Raw genomic sequence first — 15,375 nt, forward strand, 5'->3', positions numbered from 1 at the left:
CACCAACAGAGAGCGCCACCAGCTTTTTTGCTATTTTTAGAATGAATGAGTCGTTTGCCGTCTGCTAAACGAAGTCTTTCTATATTCCGTTAGTAGAGAACTTGAGTCGTTTAGAAGCCGTTTAGTGGTCGTTTAGTGGATTTGTGGCACTTGGGCAGTTTCGAAAAGTTCGAGAGGGCCAATGTAAACACACGGTTGGGGGGGGGGGGGCTTAATTCCAATCCGGAGACAGTCCCTTAGTGCAAAAATTGATAATACGGTAACGTGGTAAAACTATTAAGTCTAGGACACCTGTAGATAGGCTGACACAACCGGTATATGTTCTTACGTCAAAAGTAGTAGTAATAGCAATAACAGTAGTAGTAGTTGTAGTAGTAGTAGTAGAAGAAGCAAAAGAAGAATATGAAGAAAATCATTAGATTAAATTAGCTAAAACATGCTAATCTGTGTCTGTGTTTCGCTTGCTAGCCGCAAAACTCGTAGTGCAGAATATAATTTGCAAATCATTTTTTTTTGAAGAGGGCAGGTTTTTAGGCTAAAATCTAATGTAAATCGGAAAGTAACTTCAATTAACTTAATATTCCTAATATTTTCGATATTCGTAGACCACCAGCATGGTTAAAACTATACCGTTTTCTTACTCATCAAGAGCTCCTAGCATTTATGAAATAGACATGAGACGGGTCCACTACCATTACTTCAAGCATCCATATCCACCCGTGCAGGGGAATTATTTAACTACAAGACACCTTAAGCTTCGGGTCGACCGGCTGAGGAGAACTCGAACATACTCGCTTATTGTACGCGTTATTGTAACACCACAGTCCACCATACCCATCATCTTACGAGAACAAATCTCTCTTGTCCTTGCCCCTTCCCAATGCAAACGCACTGTCCCACCTCGTTCCTTCGCCGATGTATTTTCTGTTGGTTTTTCGGGATTCACAGAATCTCTCCACTCTGCACCTCTCCCGTCCTTCGGGGTTCTCTCGCGTGTGCCCGAAATCGTGCGTCGCTCGGAGATACCGACACCGCTCTCTCACAACTCTCTCGCTATGTTCATTGAATTCGCTCCATTCATGCGTACCGACGTTCTCCGACTGCTCGCCACAACTTCCAAATCTTGAGATAAATTCTCCAACATTTTACCAAACCTCGCACCACCGCTTTCACCAAGAACGCCCGCCTCTCGGGTTAACCCATCGACGGTCTCTGACTTTCCTTTGATCCCTCCGCTACCGCTCTCTCTCCCTCTCTCGCTTCGTTCCCTTCCCAACTCCGGCATACCTGGCCTGGCAAGATGGCATGTGCGCGGTCGCAACGCTCTCCTCCTCCTTGTTGCCTCCTCCGTGCCGTAGCAGTCGCCTCGCGCAGGCAACCATCTTTACGTCATCGCACCAACACACCGTCAAGGGGCGTTGTGCTGCACACCGAGATCACACGATTCGCACCACACACCAGCAGCGAGGGCTTAATTTTGTCAATGTTTTTCCCCCAAAAATTTTCAATCGAAAAGTTCGAAAAGGCTCGTGCTGGCCGACACAGCCGCGAGGCGTGCGTAGGCGCATTTTCAAGTTCGACCGAAACTTCCCAGAAACGCCACAATTTATGCGAATAGTTAAGAAGAAGAGCAAGAAGAAGAAAAGTACTTCGACGAGAAAATTCATCAACCCTGGCAGCATTGTTTCTGCTGCGTCTAAACCGGGGTTCCCTTTTTTTATGATGACTTGCACGTTTAAAGCTCATCATTCAGTAAATACACAGCAAAACATGATCAACTGAATTGGCGACACAACACGCAAGACGCCATTTCTCGTCGCTGCAAAGCGTAAAGCAAAAGCTACCACGAAAAGCTCAGGTTCTCTCGCCCACTCGGCAGGCAGCAGCATCAGGCACACTCAACCGGTATTTGAAACCCGCGAAACGAAACGAAAACTTCCGTGCAGGTTATGTGTGCCCTTATCGACGCGAGTGAGGTAGCCCTAAATCGGGTTGGTTTGGCCCCAACCAAACATGGTTACCCACGGATTGCGATTCATGCGCTACATATATCCTGCCCACGCCACGAATTTCCGCCCGCGTTCGAAGGGTTGGTTGTCGGGAGGTTGGTGGCTGCCGTGTTTTTCTTACATTTGCGAACGTTCGTTCGCGTTGGTTGCATGGGTGGAAATGTGGCAAAAATGTTATTTTATATTTATATTGTACGAGCTTCTTTTGTTTCCTCTCACCTTCAATTCCGTGCTTCAAAATAGTTTAAAAATTTAGCACTGTTGGAAGTGGTAAACAGGCAAACCCCTTGCGTTGGCTATCATCCTGCGCGACGCAGGGATGAACAACTCTTTTCGGCTGGGGAGCGATTTTGAAATTTATTTATTTTATATCAACCACCAGAAAAAAGGCAGTAGCAGCAGCATAAACAAAGTTTTGCAATAGTTTCTTTCGGGTTTGTTTAAAGTTGAGTTGTAAGAGCCTTATGTTACTTCATCTTAATATGTCACTGGTCTGAAAATAGGAATTCAACATGCTCATTTCCAATTTCCTCCGGAGAGGATTTTTTAAATTAATAATAAAACACATACATGAATAATAAACAACACTTCATTGCTTGTGCTAAAGCTCAGAGAGTGAATAAATTGGATGAACATTTAGAAAACACACAGAAAAATTCATTCGAATCGCACTCGAACGGTAGTCGAATGGAACAGAGTGCTTCGAGTCGAACGGTAAAATATTGGAATCTCATGCCAACCAATTCGAACCAAATGAAAGTGTTATCGATGTTGTAAGAAACTTTTAAACAATCCTGCATGCATCAAAATGTAAAAAAAATCACATTAAATACGTTCAATTTTCCATGTCACATTCCGTTCCAGTACCGTGATCAGGCGGAAATAGCCTGAATTGGATAGAAACATGCCTAACGAAGGTGACCAGTATTTTCCTTAACAAACCATCAAATTAAAAGGCAGAAATGTCAATATTTCACTTTCTGGACTCTTTCTTAGTTGAAATGAATTTCATATGATGGAAATTGGACTACAATGGCACCCTTTTTGAACAGGCTCCTTGAAAATGCCTATTGGATTGGTCCAACAAGGGTGCTATAGAGCCCAATTCCCATTACATTAAGTTCATTTCAAGTAAGAAGTAGGCTACAAAGTGTCCCACAGCTATGAGAACTCCTGGAAAACCCTGTATTAAATAGACGGTCACGTGTGAAAATGAGATAAAATTTAACAAAAATACCTTTCTATCGAACGTATTCTGGCTGCTAAAACGTCATAATTCGAGCCGCATATTTCGGGAACATACTGGATTTAAGATCAACTAAAACATGAAACACGAAAAAAAGACAAAACTTGTGTGGCATAAAGCTAGGCCAAAATATCAATTTCTCAATGGCTATCACAAATGGCCACTATTGCTCGGAGCAGAATTTGCAGCTTTCTTTCCCTTGACGGTGACATCATCCTTGCTTGATTTTCGTTCGATCATCGTTGCTAATTCATCATGCATTGCCGATATTATCTTTCCTAGGGAGTGGCAAAACATATTGAGCAAGTTTCTACATTGTTTTATCTTCCTTTTTGGTCATAATAATTCATGGATGTGAATCCCTTGTTTGTTCAGCAAAGGAACTCACGAACCGTTTGTTGTATAGGAATCATAAACATTAGAGCCGATTATGTGAGTCAAATGGAAAAGTGTCAAACAAACCCCATTCCAAACAAACCGAAAATTCCCAAAACCGAAAAGCAACATTTTTGATTACTGGATTGAAAAAGGAGGCACACTGTAGGAGTTGTTTGGTCCACAGCTTCGCCCCATCTCTCTCGCGCAGGGCGTTGCTAACCCCTGACCAAAAGGACAATCGACGCATGGAGCAGACGACGTAACGGCACCGGGGGGGTGCGGGCAGTAGAGCGTTGGCCCTGTGTTTCATCAACTTTACCTCCTCCTCCAAAATGAAGCAAACAAATTGTGCAAACCATGTTCGTAAATTAACAATTCTTGTTTACCATTATTACTCTTTATTTTTGTCCTTGTTAAAGAAATGTAGTGAAGGTAGTAGTAGTAGTAGTAGTAATAGGTTTTTTTTAGCGTGACATCCCCACAGACGCACGCCACACACACTCACACACACGCTAAAATGCATGGGGTTACGTAACACGAGGTTCGAGGATGACGATACGCGATCATCTGCGGGGTGGAGAAAAGGTGACATTTACACCTCACTCCTCTTCCTAGTCTTCCCTTCTGCCCCGGTTTTCCCCAACCTCGATCGGAAAGAGATCCGCAACGGGTAGGCGCTCTCCCACAAGGGAGAGATGCATCTTCCCATTCTAATTAGCAATTATTCCGTAACCCTTTTCTGTTTCCCTTGCTAAGGCGCGCCTTTCTCTTCCTTGCTTTGTCGCTCGAGTGTGTTGGGTGTGAACATGTGTGTGCGTGTGCGTGAGAGCGTTTGTTGTGAGAGTATGTAATGGGCGTTTAATAATGTGTTTTTTTTTTTGTTGGTTTCTTGCCTGTTGTTGCACTTCCAAAACCGAAAAGGAATCATTGACAGGTTAGCGCACAACTGCAGGGAATATTTCGAAGCTAATTTCAGTGCGCGCACATGATGGTACACCAGCGCCAGGGGGTGGGGGTATGGGAGAACGCAAATAATGGACCAGGAGTGTGCCCTACACACCTGGCACACTACTACCACTGCTATTCACCTCCCATGTCCTTCCCCCTCAATGTCACACAACACGCCAAAACGGAACCAAACAAAAAAAAGAGGGGAGGAAATTCCCATCCACCTCCCCCCCCCCCCTGCGCACAACAAACCCAAAATGGATTAGAAGGGAATGGGGGGGAGGGGTACGCGCGCGTTTTGTGGAAAAAATGTGTGTTGGATACAAAAAAAAACTGGAAAAAACTATGCAATGTTATCCTCTGGCTGCTCTATCTCTTTCTGCTTTTTCTTCTGCTTCTAACCTCTCCTCCTTCTCCTTCTTCTCCCTTGCTCTCCCCCTCCCCTCTGCTATATATGTTATAAGAATTTTACAGCTGACCACAGTTGGCGACGGTGATCTGCTTCGACGGTTTGCCCGAGTGGGAGCCGAAGGACTCGATCTTTCGCACCACGTCCATGCCCTCGACCACGCTGCCGAACACCACGTGGCGATCGTTCAGCCAGGACGTCTTCACGGTGGTGATGAAGAACTGCGAGCCGTTCGTGTTCGGGCCGGCGTTCGCCATCGACAGGATGCCCGGGCCGGTGTGCTTCAGGATGAAGTTCTCGTCCTCGAACTTGTTGCCGTAGATCGATTTGCCGCCGGTGCCGTTGTGGTTCTGGAAGTCGCCCCCCTGGCACATGAAGTTCGGGATCACGCGGTGAAAGATCGAACCCTTGTAGCCGAAGCCCTTCTCGCCGGTGCAGAGCGCGCGGAAGTTCTCGGACGTCTTCGGCACGACGTCGGGGCGGAGCTGCAGCGGCGAGCGGTGGAAGAGAAGGAAAAAAGGAGAACAGTAGAAGCATTTGTTGGGGTTTGATTTATGGGTTATTATATATATTAATACAAAATTCATTTAAAATGAGAATTTTTTTTTCGAACATTCTACTTTCTACGGCACACGACCCACACAAACCACGTGGGTTTCTCGCCATTATTGCCGTATGGGCTTTTTGTTCGATCCAAATTGCGGCGAGAAATTACAGGAACGGGACCACTTGGGGAAGGGAGGGCGAATAATGGTCGGGTTTAAATTTTCAGCCTGCCTTGGCAAAATTGATTGCGCTCGCATCAGGAACGAAGACGAGTGGTACTGGGAAGGCCCGAAAGCGCAACCAAGGCGGACCCAGGGAGCGCCTTGCATCAATTTATTCTACCAACAGCCATGATGCGCGCGTGTGTGTGTGTGTGTGTGTGTGTGTGTGTGCCATGGAGTCCAGAGTGCACCACTTTGGAGTCGCTCTCTGGGGGGGAGGAGGGGCTGCAGATTTGCGGACCTGCAGGGCAGTGTAATGTAATAAAGGCACACATACGGCACACAAGAAAAAAGACCGGAAAGGCCTGCAAGGGAGGGAAGCGGAGGGAAGGAAACTAAACGGGATCGATTGCCTTCGCGACTAGCGCGTGTGTGTGTGTGTGTGTGTGTGTGTGTGTGTGTGTGTGTGTGTGTGTGTGTGTGGTGTGTGTGTGTGTGTGGATGTGATAATTGGGCGCATTACTATGCAGCAGGGGCAACCACATACGCACACACACGGGTATGTGTTCGTGTGTGTGTGTGTGTTAGTGGTTCGTATAGCGCACGCAGTTGTGTGTATGATGCATGCGCCTACTTCCAGCGAGACGGCAGCGGCTCACACACCACCACCAAGGCACACACGGAACCCGTTCAAGGTGGTGACCGCACGACGGGGCGTTAGTTCCGTGTGTGCGTGCGTGTGTGTATGTGTGTGTGTGAGTATCGAAGGGCATTTTAATGTGAAATGATTATTCTCTGTTCACGGGGCTGATTCTTTTCAGCACAAAAAATAAAGCAATAAAAGAAAAAACATCACATCACCACCGAAAAAAAAGGCATGCCGGGTGTGCAGCAAGAAGAAGAAAAAAAAGAAGGAACGCGCCCGGAATTACACACACACACACACACACACGCCATCATGCCTGCACAGGGGGGCGATTGCGGGATGTGAAAAAAGTAGGAAGAAGAAGTGCAACTCCTCAATCAAGAGATTGCAGAAAATGAGCGTGTGTGCCGGCATGAAGCGGCGAACGTGTGTGTGTGTGTGTGCTCGCATGATGAGTGAGGTTATAAAATTTACATTATCTATTGTCTTTGCAATCTGGCTTCGCTTATCGTGGCGGCGGGTCGATATACCGGTTCACCGGTGATGAGGGAGAGGAAGGGAAGAGGTACTACGGGGTGGGAATGGCGAATAAAATGGCGAGCGGCTTTTTCCATGACTGCACACGAACGATTGCACACACAGAGACACACGCAACTTTCACACACTTGTGGGGCTCGACATTGCTCTGGAGCGAAGGGGGGGGGGCTCTAGAATAGCACGAGTCATCGTAGCCGGCATTGTGTGCGCGTGTGTGCGCGTGTGTGTGTGTGTGTGTGCTTTGTGCACTCATCCGGACTTTTGCACATTCCGCACTTGTGGCCCTTTTTTTTTTGGGTTGTTGCAATTTAGTCTTTACTGCGAGTACGGGGGGGGAACAAACAGAATTTTCGAGTTTTAGGGCATTCGAAGGAGACACACATGTTCGTGCAAGACGCACGCTACAAATTACAAGCCACACACACACACACACACATACACACAGTAACACACAGAGAGGCACGGGCTGGCTGGCTGGTTGCGCGTTCGTCCTTACCTCAATGACGATCCGGCCGAGCGGCTGGTTGTCGACGGTCATGTCGAAGAAGCAACGGGGCAGACTCATCTTGCTGGCAAAGTTGCGCGTTTGTTGCGTCGGTCGGGCACGGAGTACGGCAGCGACACCACCACAGCTATTATTGATAGCAGAACAGGACCACTTCGAGGCGACACCGAGTAAGAGCGCTTGATTGCTGCTGCAGCTGCTGCTCCTCGTGGAGGCGACGATGGCGGTTAGTGCACGAGTGAGCGACATCGCGTCAAAGCGGAAACCGTACAGTGCGTTTTTCGCTCGGCTCGCTGCCGGTCGTCGGGTTTGCAAGGGGTTGTGGAGAGAGAGGGTGGGTGCGGGCACCGAAGGACGGGTGGGCCGGGTGGCTACGGGGAGCGGTGAGCTGTCAGATTTCGCTGCTGCAGCCGCAGCCAAACGCAACCGAGCCGACAGGCGGGATGAAAGAACGAGAAAGAGAGAGAAAGAGAGAGCGAAAGCGCGGCGACGCGATGCTGGCTGTTTGTAGAAACGGTTTTTGAATAAAATCAAAGCAACTATTAATCGACCCACACAAAATAGTTGGAAAAAATAGCTTTTTTTATTGTACTGTACCTGGATGCCGGTTCGACGGGAACGCCGGTTGACGTGCGGGAAGCAAGGGCACACTGAAGATGCGTTCGCGTACCGGTTGCGTGAGCAGGAGGTTATGTAAGTTTGAAGTTAGACCACTGTTGAACTTCCCTTTCCCGCCACCCCCCGTCTAGGACGATTGTGCGTTTTGCTTTCGAGCAGGGCAATGTGGCATCAAAAATTCCCATTTAAGTAGGAAAATGTATGGATTAATTTAGCAAACAAATTACCCCGAAGGAGCAGTGCAACCGTTGAAAAAAAAAACGGAGCGTTTGAAACATTATACCAGTTGGAAACGCGACGGTTGCAGCGGTTGACAGTAGCGGCCGTCGCACAAACGCTCGTTCGCACAGATACAGGTAGTCCCCGAGATACGCAGTCTGTCCTGTGTGCGGATTCGGAGATACGCCGTTTTCTAAATTTGACAATTCTTTGACCAAATTGTACTGATTTGACACAAACATTTTCAGATGGAAAACTATTTCCCTGTAGAGACAATTTTGAAAATCATTCAAAAATTTGCAAAACTGTTACCTTCAGACAGCATCATATCGAATAATTATTTAGTGACTAAAACCACCCATTATGGCCATATTAGACCGGGTAAGTAAGGAATTCGTACGTCAAAAGAGGAATTTAGCTGTCAGAGTGCTCAATCAAAAGTAAATAAAAGCTTATTTTCGTATGAGCGTTTCTACATACACCGAGACTGAAGGTGAGAGATGGCTGTGAGATAATTGGCCACCGCCCAAGTAGCCTTAAGAAACTCTATTTGATTATTAACAGTATTTTAAGGCCGTTAAAAATCAATAGAGTTTCTTAAGGGAATATGACATTTGCTTGCGTTACAGTGTAACGTTTGGAAGCGTTACACATATTTTTTCCTTGCTGTATTGTAACGATACAGGCAGCAATCAACAAATGCAATTAATGTTTTAATTAATTAATGTTAAAATAAAACAAATATATATCCAATTATAAAAAAAAAACAAATATTAATACAATTTTTCATCATAATGTATAGTTGTTTTACTGTTGTTTATTCTTCTTTGATTCGTGGTGAACTACATTATCATAAAAATCACCATGACATAATCAGATTATGACATATTTTCAACTTTCTTTGGTAATAAAACAACTATTTTACTCAACGCATGCGATGCTATGCTAAAAAAAAGGTTAAATACGATGTTTAACCTCATATACTCGTATAGTTTATGTAGAGTGAAGCGTATGTTGATATCATACTGTACATGATAAATGCTTATTGAGGTTATGTGTTGTTTCGTCAAGCTCAACGCGTCTCGTGTTACAGGGTTTTAATAATAATATTTTAGTTTTGCCATGGTGCCTGTGTATGTTTCTCAATTGGTTTAGGAATCGTTTCAAGATTTTTGAACATTCCCAATATGATTTGCATCATTTGTTTCAAAAATTGTTCGATAATTTCAATTAATTGGGAAAACAATTTAAAATAAAGTGAGAGCAAGCAATAAATCATCACAAGAATAAAAAAGGATATCGAGCAAAACACGACTAGAAACCCTGCAATGCACTCTCCGATCGCGTGTCATGTCATAATGCGTAATACACTCGCGCGTCTTTTCATTTCATGTTAACACACTCTCAGTGAACAAGCCGTCTTTAACATTAAGTCCGAAAACCAAGAATTGTTTAATCTCTTGGTTATTTCTTTCTAATGCATGTGTTGTGAATCTTTTTTTTCCTCTGTTGTAAATCTGTGTTTATCAAAACATGTTATCAAAACGTATAAAAAAAGTGGCCAGTTTTATAGAGCTCGCGACCGGGTAGAACGAGTAAGACGCATTAATGGTGACCAATACAATCAACTACTGCATACAACTACAGCTAGACCATCTGAAGGTATCGAATATGGAATTTCTTAAAATGGTGGACTGTGATGCATTATGAATGATGATTCTTTTTCGTGACAGGTTATGGCATTAATGCAAGTATTTTTGTTTCAGATAAATTTCATAAAGTGTCCGTGCGTGTTGCTGATCGATCTGTTTACGACAATACCCTTACATATGATAATGTGTCCGACGCTATTTGTGAAAGTACTGGAAGTAAACATGACAGCAATATTTCAGAATCTAATACTTCTTCGAATAACAATGATGATATGTTCAGTGATGTAGAAAGCATGTCTGATGATGAAACAGGATTGGATAAACATTCTGATGACGATGCAATGTTGGATGAGCCTGATTTTGATAAAATGGACACGAGTGATTGTTTGAAATATTGGGCATTGAGCACCAACAAACCCATTATTCAATGAATATGCTGTTAAAAATATTGAGGAAAAAAATGAACATGTGTCTACCAAAGGATGCTAGAACTTTCCTGAAAACAAATAGAAATGGACCAGAAATATCAAAAATTGGAGATGGTCTGTTTTGGTATCGCGGTGTTAAAGAGGGCCTCACAAGCATTTGCGGTAAGATGCATATTGTTAAAACAGTTTCCAATGATTCATCAGTTTTCTCTTTCAGTTTTGTTAAGGTGCCAAGCACTCTTTCGCTGAACATCTTTATAGATGGACTACCACTAAGTAAAAGCAGTCCAACGCAGTTCTGGCCTATATTGGCAAATATTTATGAAATGCTTCAACTATCGCCATTACTATAGCAATTTATGCCGGAAGATCAAAGCCAAATGATCTGGATAAATATCTGAAGCAATTAGTGTCAGAATTAAATACCCTTATTGATGGAGGAACAATTATTAACCAGACAAAAATAGCAATTCGAGTGCGAGCCGTCATAGCAGATACTCCTGCTAGATCGTTTATCAAAGGTAGTGTAGCAAAATAATTTTAAAACTATTCAATTGTTAAGTTACTAATTTTATCGTTTCGACAATTCAGGTGTAGCGAATTTTAATTCTGCCGATGGATGTCTCAAATGCACATGCGAAGCAGAATTTATGAGGATGGTAGGTGCATGGTTTATAAAGGAGTTAACGCCCCTCCAAGAACTGATAAAGGTTTTAGAGGTGAAGAATATGGAAACCATCACAAATGTAGGTCACCATTCATTGATTTGAAAAAATTTGACATTGTTAAAGGCATACCAGTAGCAGATATTCTTCACTTAATACTTATGGTATGATGCGCCGTTTTGTTTTAGGATGGAGGGATGGAAAATTAGGATTGAAAACCAAGTGGTCAGCCCAACTTGCGGAAGAAATATCTTCTTTGCTAGTCAAAATTCGACTTCCAGTAGAAATACATAGGTCATTTCGAGGAGTTGATATGGCGCGTTTTTGGAAAGCAACGGAGTATGGAAGTTTCCTCAATTACGCCAGCATTGTAATTTTGAAAGATCGAATGTCTGAAATGTATTTCGAACATTTCAAACTGTTTTTTTGTGCAATTACATTGATGTCGTCAAAAGCATACATAAATAATTGGAAAATGGCAGGAGAAATGCTAAATAGATTTGTAATCGATTTCGAAGCTCTTTACGGGGAAAGATATTTAACAAGTAATATTCACAATTTGCAACATATGCGAGGAGGTTTTGAAGTTGGTCCGTTGTATTCCTTTTCTACATATCCGTTTGAAAATCATCTTCAGATATTAAAGCTTTAATGAGGTCAGGTTACAATGAAATTCAACAAGTTTTCAAAAGGTTATCAGAGTTAGAGGAGTTTCATATACCAACTTCGTTTGCTTCGAAAAAGTGTCTAAGCCAAGCATATTTGTGCAGAAGAATGGAAAGATAGTTTTAAAATTACTAGATTACATATTACGTAACGATGAATGCAACTCATGGTTTTTAACCAAAGAAAATTGTATTGCAAAATTTTCAAATGCAGCACAAGTTGGAAATTCGATTCAAGTATGCGGAAGAATGCTCAACAACAAGTCCGATTTTTTCAGATCACCATTTCCATCAAGTGTTTTAAATATTTACAAGGATTCTCAAATGATTTATCGTTGAATGATATCCAGTTGAGTGTGAGTGACATAAAATGCAAGCTTGTTGCAGTAAATTTAGATCCACTTTCGGAAACAGTTTTTATTCCATTAATTCATTCTCTTAGCATTTCTTAACTTCAAAAACTCTCATTCTTTGAATATATCATAATTGATTCTTTAAGTTCTTTGAAAAATCACTGCCAGAAATAAACATAAGTTCGATTAAGTGTAAGAGTTGTTTAGTATGTTGCGTTAATCAGTATGGACGCAGTATGCAGTATAGAGGGAATTCAAGCAATATTAACGGTTTTTTTTTTAATTTTTTTCAGTCTGCCTCTTATGGTTGGTAGGTTTACGCACTCCTTGAATATTCAATCGTTGTTTTGCTTGCTTCAATTTACGTTGAAAAATTTTGATAGCATATTTTCGCTAACCTTATGAAATTTAGTGCTTCCAATAGTCTGAAACAAATTCATCAAATTTCTCAACAGTCTAATTTCAAACTTAGTGCAACCTTTCCCTATACCTGTCCAACTACATTCTACCAATAGTGTTTTTTCGAAAATTAAATCAAGGGCTTCCAGCATCCTATTTTCCGCATCCGTATCTATGATTTTAGATTTCAGCCAATCCAACACCTGTTGAAAATAATCTGTTTCTCCTAATCTTTCATCGCACTGCATTAGATCTTTCTTATTAGTTAGACGATTGAATTCAAATTCTAATATATTACTTCCGTTTACTTCCACAGCTTGGGCTGTTGTGTTAAGCAGCATTTCATTTTGGCGTTCTATTATGCTCATCTTTTTCAAAATTTTTTGTTGCCCTTTTTGAAGATCTTCATATGCTTCTTTCTGGAACTTTACTAATGCTTCGAAACATGGACAATGAGAACATTCGAATTTTCTTCAGGAACATTTTCATTTTCTAGGTGATCGTTTAAGTATTCCTCATGAAAATTAGATGTGTCGAGATCGTAGTTTACAGTTTCCATAGCATCGTTTTCTAAAACGCGCTGTGCGAATATTTGCTCATAATTTCCAATTGTTATATGCTGTGTTGTGCCTTGTTCCATATAATCGGTTGATGATTCGTCAGACATTTCAGCTAAAATTTCGTCCCAGTCTCGTAAGACGAAATGTTTGATCTTTTTACACAGCATTCTTGTCTTGTCCATCCACTTTCAGGAACACTGTTAGCATTTCGCACCAGTTTGGATGCCAATTTTCCGGGAATATTGGGCCATAACAAGTAATATTTTCCACTACTAGTTCCCTGCACCCATCCATCAGGCACAAGACATAATTCTCCATATCCCTTAGGGCCTAAGGTCTCCACAATGGAAAATCCATTGTTATGATCCTTTAATAGTGAAAAATGAACAATTACTTTAAAACTAAATTATATGTCTTACTTTAAATATTACCTTACACAGGACACTAGGTTATCAGCTGACCAAGAGCAAATTTAAGCACAATACCTGCAGAATTGCAAAATACGCAGTGCTTGTGATATTCAGCCTCATACAATTGAAAAATAAAAAACTTGCTCCTCTGACTTATTGTTTTATTCTGTGAGAACAATGCATGCAATGTACCAAATTTTCCACGAATTCTTTATACTCGAACGATTCAGTTCGAGGGCAAAAAAGGAAGCTCGAGGAGGTTGTGGGTATGAGAAGCAGGCAATAAAGTAATGGAGCAGGATAGGCATATATTCCATCCTTTTCGTAGTTTCGTTAAATTTGATCATTTTCGTTAAAAAATGCCGACGCCATTTTGAATTTTAACGAAAAAATGAACGAAAATCGACGAAGAAAAGATGACGTTACGCAGTAATTTAAGCCCTGGAATTACTGCTGTATGGAAAGCTAAAAGTAATACTTTTAGGCATACTTTTAACGGTTTATTAACAGGATTGTGCTACTTGGGCGGTTTCTCACTCCAGTGTGTGTAAAAGCTGGGAAAAGCGCCGCGATGAGACTCTTGGAACGATATAGAAAAAAAAAGAATTTAATCGCTAAAATGAAGTCCAAAAAGTTTCTTTTGCTTTTTATGAATACAGGCGGTCCCCGAGATACACGGTTAATGGGGACCGAGAACGGCCGCAAAATACCACGTATCTCGAATTTCCGTGTAAATCGAATCTCGTGATTTCCAGCCAAAATAACACTACTTTTCATGCCATTTTACAAGAATGGTATGGTTTAGTGACCAAATTAATTATTTGATATGTATCTACTGAATTATACAGATTTAAACGTTTTGAAATGGTATTTTACATTCGATAAATACGGAAATTATTTGGTAATTAACAATGGATGTGTCAAATCAGTAAGATTTGCGGCATTAAACGACCTTCGAGGCATTTAGAAGGCATTTAAGACGCCACACATTAAAGTTAAACGACTGAAAAATCCTATATTCATACAAAAAAACAAAAGCTTTATTGCTTCACTGGTTTGCTCAATAGATGGCGTTTTAAAACTCGTTCATAGAACTGTCCTGTTATTGCAATTTGTTTCGCTTAACTTCATATAATTACGGCCTATATACCCTTCTATCTTTTGGAGCAAAAATCTATAACCTCCTTATTTACACAAGCCAATCGCCAGAAGCGAACCCATTAAACTCCTGTCAAAATTATATGAAGTTGAAAGTACGATGGGCTCGATGGATGAGGTTTCCATCACTTGCGAGAATCCAGTAGCTCAGTTTCGAAAGGTTCGAGAGGCCTAATGTAAACACACGGTACGAATGGTCGCGTTTGGTGAGATACGTGGCTATCAACACCACCGACCATTACTCAAATCCCATTTGTTTCAGTGTTGGTGGTTTGCATTGAAGTTTAGTACAGTCATTATCCGATATACGCTATCGTACGGGACCGAGCATAATAGCGTATCTCGAGTTTTCGCGTATAGCGGATTCCTATATAAAAATAGTTTACAATACCGGTTCGAGGGTTGAAAAATATCGCCACAGAGTTTTGCATTAATGTTTTTTGTTGTAAAACAGGTATCTTTTGCACAAATTTAATGCAAAATGCTTTAAGAACATCTAGGAAATTCAACAATAGCATAAAACATTTCAAAGAATTAAAATATTTGCAAAAAACACATGGAGCTGTCAAATTTAGAGGAATCGTGTACTGCAAATTCGCGTTTATCGAGTATCGCGTACTGCGGATAATTGCTGTATTTAAATACAGTAGAGCGCCGTTTATCCGGGCTCATAGGACTTGACTTCGCCCGGATATGCGAATAACACAGATAATCAGTTAAATAATATATTTAACCAAAAATTCCTGATTTGTTTTGGAAATTTATCTTATATTTTGATAAAAAAAAACACCTTCAATTTATAATTGAAATTTAAAATTTGTCATAAATTGTATTGTTTTTTTCTGCCGATGTGCTCTGACAAC

The 15,375-nt window shown here is 41.7% G+C and overlaps 1 protein-coding gene across 1 annotated transcript; it reads right to left on the bottom strand.

Moving 5' to 3' along the window:
* Positions 1-4,008: 4,008 nt before the first annotated feature.
* On the bottom strand, positions 4,009-8,081 carry LOC121590261 (peptidyl-prolyl cis-trans isomerase-like). Its single transcript, XM_041909788.1, has 3 exons — positions 7,983-8,081; positions 7,377-7,886; positions 4,009-5,475 (listed from the first exon to the last, which is right to left on the bottom strand). The coding sequence occupies exons 2-3, from the start codon at positions 7,632-7,634 to the stop codon at positions 5,050-5,052; spliced, it is 684 nt and encodes a 227-aa protein (XP_041765722.1). The 5' UTR covers positions 7,635-7,886; positions 7,983-8,081; the 3' UTR covers positions 4,009-5,049.
* Positions 8,082-15,375: the final 7,294 nt, after the last annotated feature.

Source organism: Anopheles merus, chromosome X (assembly GCF_017562075.2).
Source record: "Anopheles merus strain MAF chromosome X, AmerM5.1, whole genome shotgun sequence".
NCBI lineage: Eukaryota > Metazoa > Arthropoda > Insecta > Diptera > Culicidae > Anopheles > Anopheles merus.

Bases quoted from the DNA above. Each gene is read 5' to 3' on its own strand.
- LOC121590261 (XM_041909788.1), bottom strand. From the start codon at position 7,634: ATGTCGCTCACTCGTGCACTAACCGCCATCGTCGCCTCCACGAGGAGC. The intron at 5,476-7,376 runs GTAAGGACGAAC...TCGCCGCTGCAG, and splicing joins TCGGCCGGATCGTCATTGAG to CTCCGCCCCGACGTCGTGCC.